An 18,765-nucleotide genomic window follows, 5' to 3' on the forward strand; every position below is an offset into this window, starting at 1 on the left:
CCCTTTTTACTCGTGGTTGGCCAGCCACTGTAATCTGCTTTCGTGTTTTACTCTAGTCTGTTTCTAGTGTGTCTGTTGTTTTCTTGTCGTCTTTTGTTCCTTTTAATGCCTTACCTTCGTTCTTGTAGCTTTTCCTTTCTTTCCATTTTGTGTTATATGCTTCATCCATTTTATTCTCACACTTGTTGTGGCATTGTTTTATTAGGAACAAGGGACTGATGACCTCGTAGTTTGGTCCCTTCTCCCACCTTTAAACCAACCAACCAACCAACCAATCCTACATGTCCTCAGTGGTACTTCCTGGGAAGTGGATCGGGCAACCCTCCTCCATTTGTACCAGTCCCTTGTCCGCTCGAAACTAGACTATGGGTGTTAATTTATGCAATTGCACGTCTGTCCATCTTAATGCCGCTCAATACAATCCACCACCATGGCATCCATTTGGCCACCAGCACCTTTTACACTATCCGGTTGAGAGTCTGTATGCAGAAGCTGCAGAACTACCACTGCCATACTGCCGTGACTTCCTCCTCAGCAGATATGCAAGCTGTTCGTCTGCCATGCCTGGGCACCCTTTCTATGCCTCCTTCTTAGATGACTCCTTTGGTCGCCAGTATGGGGCACATCCCTCTTCTCTGTTACCTCGTGGAGCTCGTTTTCGGCTCTTACTCCAGCAGCTTAACTTCATGCTAACTGCCACTTTCCTAATGTGTTTGAACCCTTCACAACCTTGGCCTCATACAATGGCCCATGTTCACCTCGTCCTTCATTCACTTGCTAAGGACACTACTCCAACTTCGCTCTATCGCCATATAAGTTTCAAGACCTGCGCAATAGTACTTTTACATACCCCAATTGCTCTGACTGACTTTGGTGTCTGGTGTGCTTTTGTCATTGGCACTGATGTTTTTCGGTGTCTGCTTCCAGAACACTGCTCACTATTTACAGCAGAACTCTTCACCCTGTATCAGGCACACAGTACATCCAGAAACACGGGCTTTTCAATTGTCATCTGCTCAGACTTTCTGTGCCCTTCAGAGCCTCTGTGTGCTGTACACTGTCCATCCCTTAACACAATGGGTCCAGTAAAGTTGTCACTTGCTCATTCTTGATGGAGTCACTGTGATGTTTAAGTGGGTTCCTGGTCATGTTGGTCTGACAGGAAAAGAGGCTGTTGATGATGCTGCTGCCAAGGCTGTAGTCCTGGTACCTCGGCCAACTAGTTCTTCCAGTCCCTCTCTGCATTTCCGTCTGTCAGCAGGTGCTGTCACTTTGGCATCACCACTGGTCTACTGTTCATAGGAACAAGCTCTGGGAAATCAAACCTATTCCATCGGCTTGGACAACCTCTTCTCAGCCCTCTCACTGTGAGTAGATCATTTTAGGTGGGTTGCATATTGGGCACTGTCTTTTTAGCCATTGCCATTTAAGTGTTGCTCCCCCACCACTTTGTGAGTCCCCTCAACCTTTGATGGTTCACCACTTTCTGACTGAATGCCCTTTTTTAACTACTTACTTTCCGGTTTATGTTTACCGTCTGAGTTATCGGCCATTTAGTGAATGATGTGCAGGCTGTTGACTGCGTTTCACTTCTTAATCTGTCGTAGCAATATGGCAAGAGACATTCAATCTTTAGTTCAGAACATCTGTGTCTCAGTGGCGTATTTTATGAACCTTTTTCCAAGTAAGTTTTTCGCTGTCTTTCCTTCCATCGATTTTAATGTGTAGTCACTTTCAACTGCTTTTTTGTCTTTGTTTTCTATGGTTCTGACATGTGTGTATGACCCTAGTCGTTTCTGTACCCTAAAAAAAAAAAAAAGACCAGAGTAATAGAGAACTTTGAGTGTTAATTAGTTTATTTCTCAGAGATGTAGTTGGGGAACTTTGACCAGTCTGTGATATCTTGTCAACAACAAAAGATATAGGGGAATCAAACTTCATAAAAAAAGTAAAGACCTGCCCATTAATGGTGTTTATTTTTATTACAACCTTTTTTTTACAAGCAATTGAAAAAAAGACGCTCAGTGGGGAAGATGCAGCTTTGGCCAATTCAGCACATATAGCTGATAGAAATGCTTGACTCAGACATCAAAGACCATACCTCTGGGTAAACAAGTGTTAACTCTCTTCCAGGTTGCTTCCAGTTGAAGAAATAAGATAAGATTAAAGCATTTTGTGGGAATGTTTTTGGCAATGTGAGAACTTTGGTTGAAATCGTGAAAACGAAAAAGTTCCCGGATGAATCTAATCATTCCTGGTTAACAAAAACCATTTCTTCACTATTTTTTCTAAAGTTGAGTGGCCCACTGCTGACTCATTCTGATACTTCAAAATACATGGAATCTTGGTCACTTTGTGGACAGCACTCTGCTGTGGACACCAACCACACAAAGTGGGAGGGGCAGAAGAAATATACAGTGGGAACCTTTCAGAGCTTTGGGCAATTTTATAAACACTAAGTTACAACAGCTAAGATTTTCCCTTTTTGAGTATATTATAGTTCAAATTAACACCTGCTCCTGTTACTGTAATTTCTTTTTCTAAAAAATCATAAACTCAGAAATAATATTTTTCTTAATTAAACATCTAATAAAAGATTGTTGATGTACATCGGAACTTCTGTAGCAGTACAAATGTAGTATTGACAGTTTTAAAATGTTCATTAGGACACTAAAGATGTAACCATAGATTGTTTCATTAAAACCTGGCTACATGAACAATGTCTCTACAATTGGAGGCAATGGTGATCCTGCAATTGAAACACAGCAAGGATCTCCCTAGATACGGATGTACAAAACGCAAAGTTGCTTCTAGTGTGGATTTTGACAGTATCACTCCTCTTGATAATCTGATTTTACCACAGGTGGCCATATGAGAATTTTTCCTACATCGAATTCACTATGTTGGTGTACTGTTTGACCAGGAACAGAAGATACTATTTGTCTTCACAAATGTGGGCTGACAAGTGCATTGCCTCAATTCTTGTTCAGTCCATCCTGGGGAGCATTACTCCTACAATTAAGTCAGTAATGCCCCATCAGACCTATGAGATTTTAGTGTGTTAAGAGTTAGTCAGTCCAAATACATCATCATTATGTTTTAATTGCGCATGCTAATATTCAGTAAGGGCACTTAGGACCATGTTGTTTAGGACTTCATTTCAACTTTATGATAATTCCAAATAAAGAATTGATATTCAGATGTAAAATCTTTTTTGGAATGTAATTAATGCAGTGTCCACTAGTCAGTTCCTTCACACATGCCACTGACCAGCCTGCTCAAGGTTTTCTCATGTTTCACTTGTAACTTAAATGAGTTTATAATAGGTGTCAGTGTTCGTGGCTCCTGCGGTAACATCTGCAGACAGAATTCGTAATTCTGAAGTCATTAATGTTCAGAAGTAGCTGTTGGACAAATTTCCTCCGTGAAACACTTTGCAGTGGCAAGCACCATCCTGTCATCAGTCAGGTGCTGTGGTTAGGTGTGATTTTGTTCGATGAAATCACCACAGTTGCACTGCCATACATAAGCATTATTTATCTTGTTTTTGTATACGTGCGCAATCAAGATCTGTGTGGAAAGACATGAGGATGTCTAGAAGGATGGGAATTCACAGTTGAGCTGCTCACATAGATATAAACTCTAAAATAATAATGAGTGGTTACATCTTTCACAAGAAATAAGGAATGTGTTCTAAAGTAGAAAAAGAATAGAATGTTCAAGTTTCGACTGTTAATGCTTTCAGCCTGAAGGTTGGTTTGAGCAGGGCAGTGCTTTTAGACATTGTCCTATGCTGTTGGTTTCCTCTTACCTTTGAACTGACTTATTCAGCCAGTTATCTACATGTGGATACATTCTCTACAAGCTGTCATATGGTACTTGGGGATGGATACCATGAACCACTACTACACATTTCCTTTCGCATTCGACTTGCAGATAATGAGGGAAAAAACACTATCTACACATGTCTGTATGAGCCCTACTTTTTCCTATCTTTGTGGTCCTCACGTGAAATCTACGTTGGCAGCAGTAGAAATGCCCTGCAGTCAGCTTAAAATGCCAGTTCTCTAAATTTTCTCAATAGTGTTTCACAAACAGAATGGAGTCATCACTTCAGAGATTACCATTTGAGTTCTTGAAACATATCTGTAGTACCCAAGTGTCGGTCAAATCTAACGGTCCAGCTCTGAATAGCTTCAAAGTCTTCCTTTAATCCTCTGTGGTATGGATTCCAGACATTACTCAAAAATGGGTCACACTGGTGTTCTATATGTGGTCTCCTCTTTCTGTGCAACAAATGCCAAAGATTGCTGCTTACTCTGCTAGTCAGTTCAAGTATGTATATAGAGAATCTATATCTACATCCATACTCCTGCCGGGCTCAAGGTTCTTTCATGAGTTCGTGCGTGGCATACACGGGCCCTGAGCTCTTGCAGCCCATTCTTCCTTCCCAGGCTGCATTTCTTCCCCATGCTCCTCCCTCCCCCCCTCCCTGTCTCTCCTCTTACCTCCCTCCCTCCTTGTCCTTCCTCGTACCTCTCTCGGTGTTCTTACTTATGTAGACCTGGCTACCTACGTGGCTTCCTGTATTCCAATTCTAAATTTTCTCTATGTAGTGTGAGCCATTTGAGGAAGAACTCCCTCCCTAGTATCTATGGTGTGGATACCTCCCCTCTCTTCCTTTCCTTGCTGTAGTCCCCCCACCCTGCTAGGTTACAAGCACGTATGGCCTGTGTCGTGGGGCTGTTATGTATCCATTGGGCTGAGTTCCCTGTCAACACAGGGATCACACTTCTGATACGTAAGCTGTTGCATGCTCATGTTTGCCTAGGAGTGGTTGCTTGTCATCCTGAAGCATCGGAGTGGGTGGTATCAGGGCGGACACATTGTATACGAAACATATCAAGCTCTAAAAGACTGGCCATTCTTCTATGGCTGTCCCTTTGGTTGGTAATAGATTATTTAATGCTGCTTCCTATGGCCATGTGGCCCTCCTCCCACCTCCCCGCCCCTTCTTCACCACTCCCTCCCCCTCTCCCTCCCCTGGCAAGACCCTGGGAGGGGGAGGAGTGCCAGGCTCGCCAGCTTGGATGAAACACATTCACATATATCTGGTCTGCTGTAGGACAGATAGGCACACGTTCACCACAACAACACTGTAATTTTTGCTGGATAATTTTGATGACAAGGTTGGCAAAGTGGAGTCTCTCTGTAAGACGTGGTCAGGCTCATTTTTGATCAATACTACTACTGCGGCCTGAACTTGCAGCCCTTCTTGCTTGTGATTATCTTGGCAACTACCTGGTGTCCATTAATCCCCACTAGTCTTTGAGTATGGTTCGAGAAGTCATTTTTCACAGGGACCTCACTCTTCAAAACTGATGAGAAACTCAAGGCCAATCTGAAATGATGGAGCATTTGTTTTATTCGGTGTATTCAGAAAGGTTGTAGGGACAGTCACACTGACACCAGTGCCTTCATTCTGGCATTTGAGGAAGATAGCCTCCCAGAGAAGGTCAAGGTTATGTATTATCGTTGTGAGTGAAGCTGTATGTCCCAAGACCCATAAGGTGTTTTTGGTTCTTGCGTTAAAGACAAATGTTGTCATCTATGTGGTGAATGTGGACACCCACTCCATGAGAGGAGCCCTTGTGTTCCACGTCCCGTTTGTGTTACTTCTCATGACTGTCACTCTCCACACTCACCAGATGGCCCAGCTTTAAGAAGGAAAGGAAGATACAAGAGGATAAGTCCCTTAATCATTTATCTTACACTGAGGCTCATCAGAAATATGACATTTCACCTGTGCTGATGACTTCTACTATTGCATCTTTTACATCCTTTCTCCCTCTTCCTTACACCCTCCCCCCCACCGATCTCCCCCTCCCACACCTTCCCTTGGGGGTGCCGCTCACCCCCTCCAGTCCTCCTTCAGTGTCCATTGGTGATGGGGCTCCTCCTGGCACCCCTTGTCTGGGGCCTCTCATGTCAGAGGCCCCCTACCACAACTTGACCACAGGACACACAGTCTGTGCATCCCAAGGTCACCTGCTCTCTTTCAGTTCTTGATCTTGCAGAAGCATGCTCTCCCTCTGTGCCCTGTCCTCCTCAACCTACGAAAGAGGAGGGGGGACAAGTGCCCCCTTCCCCGATGCTGCCAGAGGTGCTATCTCCTCCCCCCTTGCAACCTGCATCTGACCCCTTATTTATTGATGTCATCCCATCCTCATTGGTGATGCATGGTGACCCGGCGGCATGATTGGCTCCAGCACGTTCGTTTTCCATTTGGAGACTGACTCCGTGCTTATTCAGTGGAACTGTAATGGATACTACTGTCTCCTTACAGTTTTGCAGTCTGTTATTACCTTTGCTCAGCAGCTTGTCATTTTCCAGGAATCTCATTTCACTGGTACTCACTTAATGATCCTTCATGGTTTCTGTGCTATCTATTGGAATGGGGTCAGCCCTTTGAGGGCATACGAAATATATGGATCCCCTTCATACCACATTGGAAGCATTTGCTGTCCGGGTCCACTTGGACTCTGCGGTCAGTGGTCTCCCTCTTGACAGGCCGTCTACACCTGCTGCCCTAACTGCCCTCCTTCAGTGATTCTCCCCTCCTTCCTCCTCATTCAGGATTTTAATGCCTATCGTCCGTTATGGGGCAGTGCTTTTTCATGTAGTTGGGCCTTCCCATTGACCAGTTTCTTATGGACCATGACCTGTGCCTTCCTAATGATGTTTCCTATACTCATTTTAGTGCCACATATGGCACTTTCTCTGACATTGATCTTTCGCTCACTTCCCCTCCCCGTCTTCCTTCCTTACACTGGTCATCGCATGATGACCTCTGTGGTAGTGACCACCTCCTGTTGATTCTCTCTTATTACCTTCCCACTTGCCGATGATCAGGTTACACTGCTGGGCTTTCCACTGTGCAGATAGGGCCCTATGTACTTCCCGTGTTGTGTTTACACCTTCTTTGTCAGGTTGTATTGATAAAGTCATACATGATCTGTCGTATAAAATAATATGCGCTGAAAGCATTGCCATTCCCTGCTCAACGGGCCACACTCACCACCGGCCAGCTCCTTGCAGAACAGCCATTGCCACAGCCATCCATTATGATCGTCATACCTTGCAACGTTTTAAACGGCACCCGTCCGGTGCTGGTTTTATTATCTTAAAACATCTTCGCGCCAAAGCCTGTTACTTAATCAAATGGAGCAAGTGGGTGTGTTTGGAATGCTTTGTCTCCTCTAGGTTCTTCAGTCCCTTTGTCGCAGGTGTGGGTTACACTCCACACCCTCCAAGGTTGTCAGCAGCTGTTTTCCATTCTGGGTCTTGCAGTTCTAGGTGGCCCTTGTACAGATCTATCAGTTCTTGTGGAATGCCTCATGACCCATTTTGTGATTGCATCAGCCTCCTATCTAGCCACCTTACTCCTCTGGAAACAGCAATCTGAAGCTTCTAGCTTATGTTTTACCCCTTGTCAGGTGGAATCCTACAGTCAACCTTTCACTGATTGGGAGCTTCTTATGGCCCTCTCTTCTTCCGACCATTCAACCCTTCACTCTTGATTCCAGCCATAACCAATGAATGCTTGAACACCTCAGTCCTCCATAGCATCATCTCCTCCAGGTGTTTAACCATATTTGACTCAAAGGCATTTTCCTCTCTCATGGTTCGTGCCTGTAAACTCGGCAAGTATCCATCATCTCTTGATAGTTAATGCCCAGTCAGATTGACCAAAGTCCCCAGCAAGTTTATAGAATGGATGGAGGTTTCTTGACTCAAATGGGTCCTTGAATTTTGGGACGTTTTATTTCCTTACCAGTGTGGCTTTTGGGAGCCTCAGATTGATCATCTGCTTTGATTGGAAACCGCAGTTTGGCATGCCTTTTCTCAGAGCCACCATCTTGTCGTCATTTTCTTCGATCTTTGTAAGGCCTATGACATAGCTGGGTGCCAACCGTCCTCCTTACACTCCATGAGTAGGGTCCTCGGAGCCCCCTGCCAAATTTTATTCACCAGTTCCTGTCCCACCGGTTGTTCAGACTTCAAGTTGGCACAGTTCTCAGCTCTCTGCAGATGCAGGAGAATGGTTTTCCACAGGGCTCCATATTAAGTGTCCTTTTTCTCATCACTATTAATGGACTTGGGGCTTCTGCAGGACTGCTGATCACCCCTGATCTGTAGGTAGATGTTTCTATATTTGGGCTAATTCCCACTTGGTTGCCTCTGCAGAACAGCAAATCTAGGATGCCATCTGGCGCACGTCCAGGTGGACACACTCACATGGTTTTCAGTTCTCTCCCCTTAAGTCGAGTGTGGTGCATTTCCATTCCAGTGTTATGGTCCACTCAGATCCAGAGCTCCTTCTTGACACCGACACCTGACTGTAGTCCCCCAGTTCTGTTTCTTGGGACTTTTTTTTTTTTTACAACAAGCTTGCTTGGCCCCCACATCCATCATCTGAAGGTTGGCTGTTTTCGTAATTTGCTTCCTTGCCAACATCTCTTGGGGCTCGAATCATTTGATCCTTCTCCACCTTTATCGGGCATTAGTTCTTTCTCGTCAGTACTATATAACCCGGTTCACCATTGTGGTACCCATTCAGCCACTGCACTAGCCCTGTCAATAGTGTTGTGGTTGACACTGGGATCCCTCCCGTTTTGGTTCAGCAGTCCCAGCTCGTGGTTTCCTGTGGCATTGTTATCTGCTCTTCACTGTTCACCCCTCCTATTCTATTGGGATCTGTGTTGCTTCTCTCTGCTGTGACTTCCATCTGCCCTCCTTGTCCTCTCCCCCACGTTCTGTGCCAGCCATGCCCACTTGGTAGTTCCTCGGCCCTGGATTCAGATGGATCTATTCTGGTATCTGAAAGCTTCCATTGTTCCAATGGTGTCCCATTGTTTGTTGCAAACACTCTTACCGGAGTTTCAGGAGACCATCGTTTTTGCACCAATGGCTCTGCATCCGTTGGTCATGTAGGATATGCCTTCATGTCTACTGTTAGCATCGAGTACCATCTCTTGCCTGCCGTGTGTAAGGTGTTGATGGTGGAATTGATGGCCATCTATTGGGCCCTCTTTTTTTGTTAAATAGTCCTCCCTCAACCATGTTTTGTTACACACAGACTGAATGAGTGGCCTTCAGGCTATTGCTCAGTGTTTTTCCTGCCACCTCTTGGTCTCTGTCATCAATGACCTTCTCACCAATCTCTGTGGATGCTGCTTGTTAGGTTGTCCTTTGAGTTCCCGGCCATGTGGGTATTAAGGGTAAAAATAATAATTTGGCTAGGTCATCCGCCACCTAACCTTCATTCTCCATGACATCTCTGGTGGTGGATTTATGGGTTTATGTCAAATCCCTTTTTACTCAATAGTGGGCCACCTCTCAGGAGGCTACCCCCCCCCCCCCCCCCCCCCCCTCCGCCCTTCTTAACAAACTTTGTGCAATCAAAGAGACTCCCACCATGTTCTTCCCTCCACCTATCCTGGTGGGAACCTACCATCCATTGCCGTCTTTCTATCAGCCGTACTAGGTTGACCCATGGTATTTTATTCTGCAATTAGCTATCGCCCGTTTGTAGTTGTTCTCACCCTTCCTGGTAGTCCGTATTTTGCTGGACTGCTGCTGACTTCTGGCCCTTCATACTAAGTATTCCTTTCCACCTTCCTTGTCACGGTTGTTGGAGGACAGCCCTCTCGTGATTCTCTGTCTTCAGATTTCTTCGTGAAGGTGGTTTGTAATCCCAGGTTTAAGTCCTTGAAGTTCCCTCATGGAATTGGAGTCCCTCACTTAGTGCTGGCATTAGTTATAGAGGCCTTGGCCTTGCCTCCATGCAGGCCAGATTCTCCACCCTTTCCCCTTGTGTTTTCTCTGGTCAGTTTAGTTCCCCCTTTCCTGGTGGTATCCCTGTTGTCTTGATCATGCTACAGTGTGGGGATTGTGATGGGTTGTCGCGATGCTGGTGCTCACATGCATGTAGCAGTTCTGGTGCAGCCCTGCTCACAGTTTCCTCCCACTCCCTCCTCTTCTTTCCTCTTCCTGCTGCCCTGACGTTTCTTTTATCTCATTGTTTGCCTGATTTCACTTCCTCATGACTGGACTGTCTTGCTTGTGTTGTTCCTCCTTTGCTTCCTGCCACCTCAGATTACAGTTCCTCGTGGTCTCACGTGCTGAAGACGGTCAGTCCTTGGCCACGGTAAATCCGTTTATTTTTCAGAAAGGTGTTGATGCAGTTGCTGGGCCTGTGAAATCCTGCTCTCATTTACGGAATGGCACTTTGCTTTTGGAGACTGCTTCTGATTCTCAAGCACAACAACTGCTCGGTGCCTCACTTCTCCACGGCTACCCTGTTCGTGTCGAGGCCCGTAGAACTTTGAATGCTTCCCATGGTGTAATTTACACCGGGCTGCTCGACGGTCTTAACTGAGGCCAAAATCCAATCTTACCTCTCTGATCAGGGTGACATTGCCGTCCATTGTGTAACAAAAATGGTAGATTCCTCCTTAGTGCCTATCCGCACTCATTTCCTCACCTTTGATAGAGTGGTGCTGCCATCCAAGATCAAAGCAGGCTATGAAATTAACACAGTCCGGCCATACATTCCGAACCCGATGTGCTGCTACTAGTGTCATCATTTCAACCACACTAGAACCGTCATGTCGACACCCAGCCAAATGTCACCTGTGGTAGGGTTGCACACAAGGGTGATTGTCTGCCTCCTTCTCCCCACTGTATCAACTGCTGCCACCATGCTGCCTCCTCTCGGGATCGTCCCGTGTATCTTGATGAGCGAGCTGTCAGAGAGATCCAGGTAAAGGAAAAGTGCCTTACCTGGTAGCTCGCAAGTTACTGGCTAGTCACAAACTCTGTGGTCTGGCGTCTGTAGTTCTGTTCTTGTTACCCCTCGCTCCATGAAGGACATGGCCATGCAGACATGCAACATCAAATTCAGCTCTGAGATTGCGAAATCGTCCAGTGTCAAGGTAGCATCGTATCCCCCCTTCCTGCTGTGCAACAAACCATCAAACTCTCGCCTCAAGGGGCAAAGCCACCAGCTACACAACCAGTAGGCAGGAAAGGGCAGAAGGAGTACTCCTGTGTATACTTCTTCCATCCCTCCAGCCAAACAGCGGATTCTTCCTCTAAACAGAAAGGCTCGAAGAAGACCGTCAAAGAGGAAACGGTCTTCTCCTTCACCAACTCGACGATCCTGTTTGATGGTGTCGCCACGTGGTACCTTAACCCGGCCGGCCTCTGTCTCACCAGTGCGCACCACCAACTGTTTTTCAGCATTGGACTCCACGGACCGACTGCACCAGCAAGCTGATGCTTCTGTGGACCCCAAGGAGCAGGATCCTCGTGCTTCTGTGCCCTTTAGTAGTGACTACACTGGCTGTCTCTCGGCAGCTGCAGAGTTGACACCCCTACATCTTTTCTCATCATGACTGTCCTCCAATGGAATGTTTGCGGCCGTCTGTCCCACAAAGAGGGTTTATGGCTGCTTTTAGCATCACAGCATCCCCTTGTACTCTGCCTTCAGGAAACTAAATTGTGCCCTCACGACCGCTTTGAGCTTTCACATTACTTACTGCTTCATTTTGACCTTCCCCCTGAGCTCGGCTTTCCATCTCATGGGGGCGTCATGCTGCTCATATGGAATGAAATTCGTATTCAACGCATCTCTCTGACTACCCATTTTCAAGCTGTTGCACTTCACCTTTTTCTTTCCCGCCTTTTTCCCTCTGTACCAACTATGTACCTCTATCATTCAATGTCACCAGGGCAGACTTACTTCAGCTTATTGGGCAGCTACCTTCCCTGTTTTTGCTACTCGGTGACTTCTCCCAGGACCTGTCAGAGAGGTGCTCTGTTGGCTTGACCACCTTAACCACATTAAACTCTTCTTCTTTAACACTGGAGCACCCACCTTCCTTTCAGACTCCTTACTGCTGCAGAATGTTCCATTCCTTGCACTTCCTCTTTACCACATTGTGTCCCAGTCCCTTGGTGGACTGAGGCATTCCGCGACGCAATTCGCGCACGGAGACGTGCTCTCTGGGTTTTTAACTGCCACCCTATGATGGCAAACTGCATACATTATAAACAGATGCATGCAAAGTGTTGTCACGTTCTTTGGGATAGCAAAAGAGCTAGCTGGAGTTCATTCACTTGTTCTTTTAACAGTTCCACCCCTTCCTCTGTCGTGTGGGCCAGCATCCGACGGCTCTCTGGTACCAAGATCCATTCCCCAATTTCTGCCCTGACAGTAGCAGATGATGTCATTGTGGACCCTATTGCTCTCTCCAACACCCTGGGCCGCCAGTTTGTGGACGTTTTGAGCTCTTTGCACTATCACCCTGCCGTCCTCCATTGGAAATGAGCAGAGGAGGCTCACGTGATACCCTTCTCTTCTCCGAATTGTGAATGCTACAATGCCGCCTTTACTATGAGGGAATTGGATCATTCTCTCAGTTAATCTCAATCCACTCCAGGGCCAGACGCCATCCATATTCAGCTGTTGTGGCACCTTTCTCTTTGGGGGGGGGGGGGGGGGCAAGCTCTTTCTGCTTAACATGTACAACCGCATCTGGGCAGAGGGCACATTTCCCGGATGCTGGCGTGAAGCCACCGTCATATCCATACCTAAGCCCAGTAAGGACAAACCTTCTTTTTAGCTATTGCCCCATCTCTTTTATCAGCTGTGTTTGCAATGTGATGGAACAAATGATCCGTGCCCGGCTGGTATGGTGGCTTCAGTCTCACAATTTACTAACGCATGCACAGTGTGGATTTAGAGGGTGGCCTTCTGCAGTTGACCATCGTGTTGACCAACGTGTTGCTTTGTCCAACCATTTCATGAATGAATGGTTTTGTGCGGAAATCCCAGACTGGCCGTATTTTTAGATTCAGAGAAGAACTGCAACACCTGCTGGAGAACTGGTATCATCCATACTCTTTACACGTGGGGCTTCCTTGGCCGCCTGCCCTGTTTCCTTCAGGCATTTTTACAAGATAGAGTTTTCAAGGTGCATTTGGGTTCTGCTTTGTCGGATGTCTTTATCCTGGAAAATGGTGTGCCTCAGGGTTCCTTCGTGAGTGTCATCCTCTTTGCTTTCGCCATTAACCCTATAATGGCGTGTCTCCTGCCGGGCATCTCCGGCTCCCTTTTTGTTGACAATTTTTCCATCTTTTGTAGTTCTCCATGGACCTGTCTTGCTGAGCAGCGTCTTCAGCACCGTCTTGATTGTGTTAACTCCTGGAGCATTGACAATGGCTTTCGCTTTTCCACTGCCAAAAACGTCTGTATGAATTTCTGGCAGCGCAGATAGTTTCTCTCACCATCTCTACACCTTGGGCCTGTTGCCCTTCCGTTCATTGAAATTACGAAATTCTTGAGACTCGTGCTCAATAGGAAACTCTTGGTCCTCCCATGTATCTTACCTGGCAGCCCGCAACGCGGTCCCTCAGTGTCTTACATGTCCTCTATGGTAATTCCTTGGGTGCCGATTGAACCGCCACCCTCCATTTGTACCTACCAAATCCCTTGTCCGTTTGAAATTCGATTATGGGTGCTTTGTTTATGCATCTGCATGCCCATCCCTCTTATGCCGTCTTAACACTATCCACCATCATGGCATCTGTTTGGCCACAGGTGCCTTTTACACCAGCCCGACTGAAGCTGCTGAACTACCACTGTCCTACTGCTGTGACTTTCTCCTCAGCAGGTATGCATGCTGTTTGTCTGCATGTGTGGCGACCCATCCTATGCCACCTCCTCTGATGATTCCTTTGATCATCAGTATGGGGCTTGTCCTTCTTTTCTCTGTTACCTTCTGGAGTCCGCTTTCAGCACTTGCTACAGCGGATTAACTCCACACTACCTGCACCTTTCCCGGTGGGTGTGAACCCTTCGCCACCTTGGCTTTGTGAAGTGGCCCATGTTAACCTTGGCCTTCATTCACTTTCTAAGGACACTACTCCAGCCTCAGTCTATCATCTTCAGTTTCATGACCTTCGCATGGAACTTCGCGATAGTACCTTTGTCTTCACTGATGGCTCTTGGACTGACCGTGGGGTCAGGTGTGCCTTTGTCATCGGCATCTGTGTCTTTTGATATCAGCTTCAGTCCCACTCCTCAGTATTTACAGCTGAGCTCTTTTCTTTTTACCAGGCCGTGGAGTACATCTGGCAACACAGCCTTTTCAATTGTGTCCTCTGCTCAAACTCTCTCATTGCCCTTCACAGTCTATGTGCACTGTAAACCGCCCATCCCTTAGTGCAGCAGGTCCAGGAAAACTATCAACTGCTCACTCTTGGTGGAGCCAGTGTGATGTTTCTGTGGGTTCGTGGTCATGTTGGTCTGCCAGGAAACGAGGCTGCTGATGCTGCTGCCAAAGCTGTGGTCCTTGTACAGCAGTCTGCGATTACCTATATTCCCTCCAGTGATCTCTGTGTTGCCGTCTGTCAAGAGGTGGTGTTCCTTTGGCATCACCAATGGTCCCCCTTTCACGAGATAAAGCTGTGGCTTACCCTCTCCCAGCGGCTTGGACGACCACCTCTCGTCCCTTCTGCCGGAAGGAAGTTATTTTAACTCAGCTGTATATTGGGAACTGCCTTTTTAGCCATCATCATTTGCTAAGTGGCGCTACCCCACCACTTTGTACACATAGCGCCCGATTTTTAAGTGTTCGTCATGTCCTGATGGAATGTCTATTTTTTGACCTTTTATGTTCCCATTTGGGTTTGCTGTCCGAGTTATTGACCATTTTAGCAAATGACGCGTGGGCTGTTGACCACATTTTACTTTTTATCCTCCAAAGTAATATGGCGAAGGCCATTTGAGTTTTATTTTTGGACCTCTATTTCTGTATGGTGTCTTTTTTAGCCCTTTTTCCTTGTGCCCATCTTTAGCTGTCTTCTATTATGTTAGTTGTGATTGACTTATAGCCATTTTTTAACTCCTCTCTGTCTTAGTTATATAGTTTTGACTTGGGCACGTATGACCCCAGTTGTTTGTGCACCCTAAAAGAAAACAAAACAAAACAAACAAAACAAAACTCATTCTGTTGCTTCTGTATGCCAGGAGTGCCTATTACTGTGTCAACCACACAGGGAGTCTGTGTGATGATCAAATGGGGGTATGTTTGTAAGACCCTCCTATGTGAATGATTTCGTAAATGCTAGAGTTTAAAACTTCAGCTTTCCTTTTGCTGTCTTCTATTTCTGCTTCAGGGTGGTCAGTAAGTGACTGGTTAGAAGCCTTTGATCTCATTAGTGCTTTGACATGGGACCAGAATTTTCTTGGGTTCTTGGCAAGATCTCTTACTATGATATGACAGTGGTAGTTGTATGCTTTGTGTGTTGATCTTTTTGCACACACCAGAATTTTACTATTTTTTGCCAGTTATCATTTGCATGTTCTTTTTTGAACCAAGAAGGCAACAGTCTCTGCTTCCTCAGCATAATCTCAATTTTGTTATTAAACCAGAGTGGGTCTTTTTTATCCTGAGTGCACTTCTTAAGCACATATTGCAAATTTTGGTGATAAACATCTTAGTAAATTAGCTTACTACGCCTATTTTCACTCATTGCTTTCATATGGCATCATATTTTGGGGTAATTCATCACTGAGGAATAAAGTATTTATTGCACAAAAGCGTGTAATCAGAATAATAGCTGGAGTCCACCCAAGATCATCCTGCAGACATTTATTTAAGGATCTAGGGATATTCACAGTAGCTTCTCAGTATATATACTCTCTTATGAAATTTGTTATTAACAACCAAACCCAATTCAAAAGTAATAGCAGTGTGCATAACTACAATACTAGGAGAAAGGACGATCTTCACTATTCAAGATTAAATCTAACTTTGGCACAGAAAGGGGTGAATTATACTGGCACTAAAGTCTTTGGTCACTTACCAAATAGTATCAAAAGTCTGACAGATAACCAACAAGTATTTAAGAAGAAATTAAAAGAATTTCTGAATGACAACTCCTTCTACTCCATAGAGGAATTTTTAGATATAAATTAAGAAAAAAAGAAAAAAAAACAAAAATATTAAAAAAATATAAAAAAAATAAAAAATAAAGAAAAACAAAAAAAACACAAAAAAAATAAAGTTGTTATATTAACTTAAGTATGTTGTTAAATTAACCTAATTATGTCATGTATTGGAAAATTCGACTCGTTCCACATCATTACGAAATATCGTATTCATGATCCATGGAACTAGTATTAATCTAATCTAACATACTTCTCCAGAGTGTGACTTAGAATCAGTTTAAACTTGGCCTGTAACTCCTCTACATCCATCATATTGAGGCTAATGATGTTCTTTCATTGTCTTGAGTGAGATGCTAACAACTGCTTATCTGCTCTTTCTAGCAGAAATATTTCCCTTGCCTGCTTGATGGGTATATTGCTGTGAAGACATCATAACCACTAATCCCTGCTTGTGTACTGAATCATTGATAATGTCAGGCTTGTTTGTAGCTAATGTCCAAAATATTTCCATGGCATGTTGGCTATTGAACTAGCTGCTCAAGGCAGTTTTTGGAAAATGTGTTCAAAAGTACTTCACAAGACTGCCTGTCCATACCACCTGCAATGACTCCATAGATGTCCCAGTCTGTACTTGATAGGTTAGTTGCCTCCAACTAATATTGTCTGTTCAGTGTATTTTTGCTTTGTTGAGTGTAGACTTTCTTTGAATGCTTCAGAAACTGTTACAGCAACATAGGGTGACCGTTAAAAATGTCCAATAATTAACTAGAATTTACCAAGATATGTTACATACTTTCAGATAATTTCACAGCAAGGCTCAATTTCAACCTAATAGACACATTATTTTCATCTTCTGCGATGAACACTCCCCTTCCACGGTATCTAATCTCTCTTTCCAGTATATATTCCATACCTAGTTAAATATTTCATAGCTTCCTACTTTGTGTTTCAGCCAGCTCTGTTCCAAGAATAATTTGAACATGGCAACTTCCCTGGAGGGCAGAAAATTCAAGAACAATGTTATAAGTACTTCAACTTACAGTTAAACTTTTAACAGTAAACATGTCTTTACTTCATACATAGTTTGAACTCGTTCTCTGCGTTTGTCTGGCAAGCATCCATCAGGGAACCTCAAAGTGCAACCTAGTCTTAAAATCCCTCATGTGCACTCAACAAGTCCTCTGTCACCTGAGTAGCTGCTGCGTTTGTGTTGCACACGCATAACCTACAGTTTAATGTGGGCTCAGAGCTATGGTGCAACTCTGCATTTTTTCATCTTAACAATTTTTGTCAGAGATGTGAGAAATAAGTGAAACATAAAAATCCTAGGATTGAGGAAATATTTAACATCAGGCCTTTTTATTTTTAGTCTGGCACTTTACCATTAAGCCACTGAGTGCAAATTCCTGTGATTTGTATCATTGATTTAAGTTTATAAAATTACCTGTTTTATTTTTATTTTATAGGTGAAGGAGATTGAAAAACGTGATGCTGTACTTACACCAAAGCAACAAATTGATCGCCTTTTGCGACCGGGATCTACCTATTTTAACCTCAACCCATTTGAGGTTCTGCAAGTTGACTCTGAAGCCAATCTTGATGAAGTGAAGAAAAAGTACAAGCGTGTATGTATTTATATATTTTCATGTTACAAGCTTTGTCAATGGTAATGCCTTATTTAGTAAAATGATCATTATTGCTCATATGAATTTTCTGCATGTTAGGTCTATTCTGTTAATCAGAGAAAAATATAAAATAAAAAAAGAAAGTCGCCCAGCTGTAAGCAGTTAATTCTTTCCAGCCCTTTCTCAAATGCTGCAGCTAAGCCAGTTGAACACAATGTATGTTTTTTTACTGTGTATTGTAAAGATTCTTCTAGATTTTTTGGAATAGTCCAGTAACCTTGTCATGAAATGGGAGGGCCTAAGTTACAATTTTTTGGGGAGATGTGGGAGGGGGAGGAATGTGAGTGAAATGCAAAATTCAAGGTTGCGATTTTGGCACGGCATATGTCCCTCACCCCTCCCCCCCCCCCCCCTCCCCCCCGATTTCTGAGTATCCCAAAAACTATTAAATGTTCACACTTGAAAATTTCAAGCTAATTTTCATGTTTCATTATATACAGTTATCTTTGTATCTTGGATAATTTGTCTGAAATGATTCAGTGAAGTAAACATTTATTCAATGTAATATTTGAAAGGGGATGATGCATTGGTATAGAAATGACGATGCATAATAAGGGATAGGAACCTGATGATTTCTGTGAACCTAATATTATGAGTGAGTTGATAAAAAAACTAAGGAAATGTAATGTGATATGAAGTTAGTCACAACAATGCATTGTGAATGTTTACAAGAACAAACTAAAACAGTCTGTTTATGTAGTGTGTCTAGCATGCGCGAGTCACCGTCACCTTCTGTGTGTGGGCAAAGCATTTCCAGCAGCACTAAACCAGTAGGCAATGAAAGAAATGACCCCCCCCCTGCCACCCTCTTTCCTCTCCACTGTTTCCATTCCTTTCATAACTCCCTCTTCCCTTTCAAACTATCTCCTCCACTCTCCACTCAATTGATAGCAAAGGCTAGAACAGTAACATGCAGTTGATTCACTTTTCAATATCATGACTTGAAAATTGGTTATTTTTGCCATTGAGACTTGAAATTTCCACAATGTTGGAGAAGGGATTGTCTGAGAGTTCTGTGTGTTTCATATGTAGTGCAATTTTAAAGGAAGGTCATCTAGC

The 18,765-nt window shown here is 44.3% G+C and overlaps 1 protein-coding gene across 1 annotated transcript in view; it reads left to right on the forward strand.

Annotated features, from left to right (window-relative positions):
• The window catches only part of LOC126417831 (dnaJ homolog subfamily C member 8), an 80,472-nt gene that overhangs the window by 10,831 nt on the left and 50,876 nt on the right, over positions 1-18,765 (forward strand). The window contains exon 2 of the mRNA XM_050085148.1: positions 17,488-17,646. Within this exon, the coding sequence (XP_049941105.1) occupies positions 17,488-17,646 (159 nt within the window). The remainder of the gene's footprint in view (positions 1-17,487; positions 17,647-18,765) is intronic.

The sequence above is a fragment of the Schistocerca serialis genome, chromosome 1, assembly GCF_023864345.2.
Source record: "Schistocerca serialis cubense isolate TAMUIC-IGC-003099 chromosome 1, iqSchSeri2.2, whole genome shotgun sequence".
In the NCBI taxonomy this organism is placed as follows: Eukaryota; Metazoa; Arthropoda; class Insecta; order Orthoptera; family Acrididae; genus Schistocerca; species Schistocerca serialis.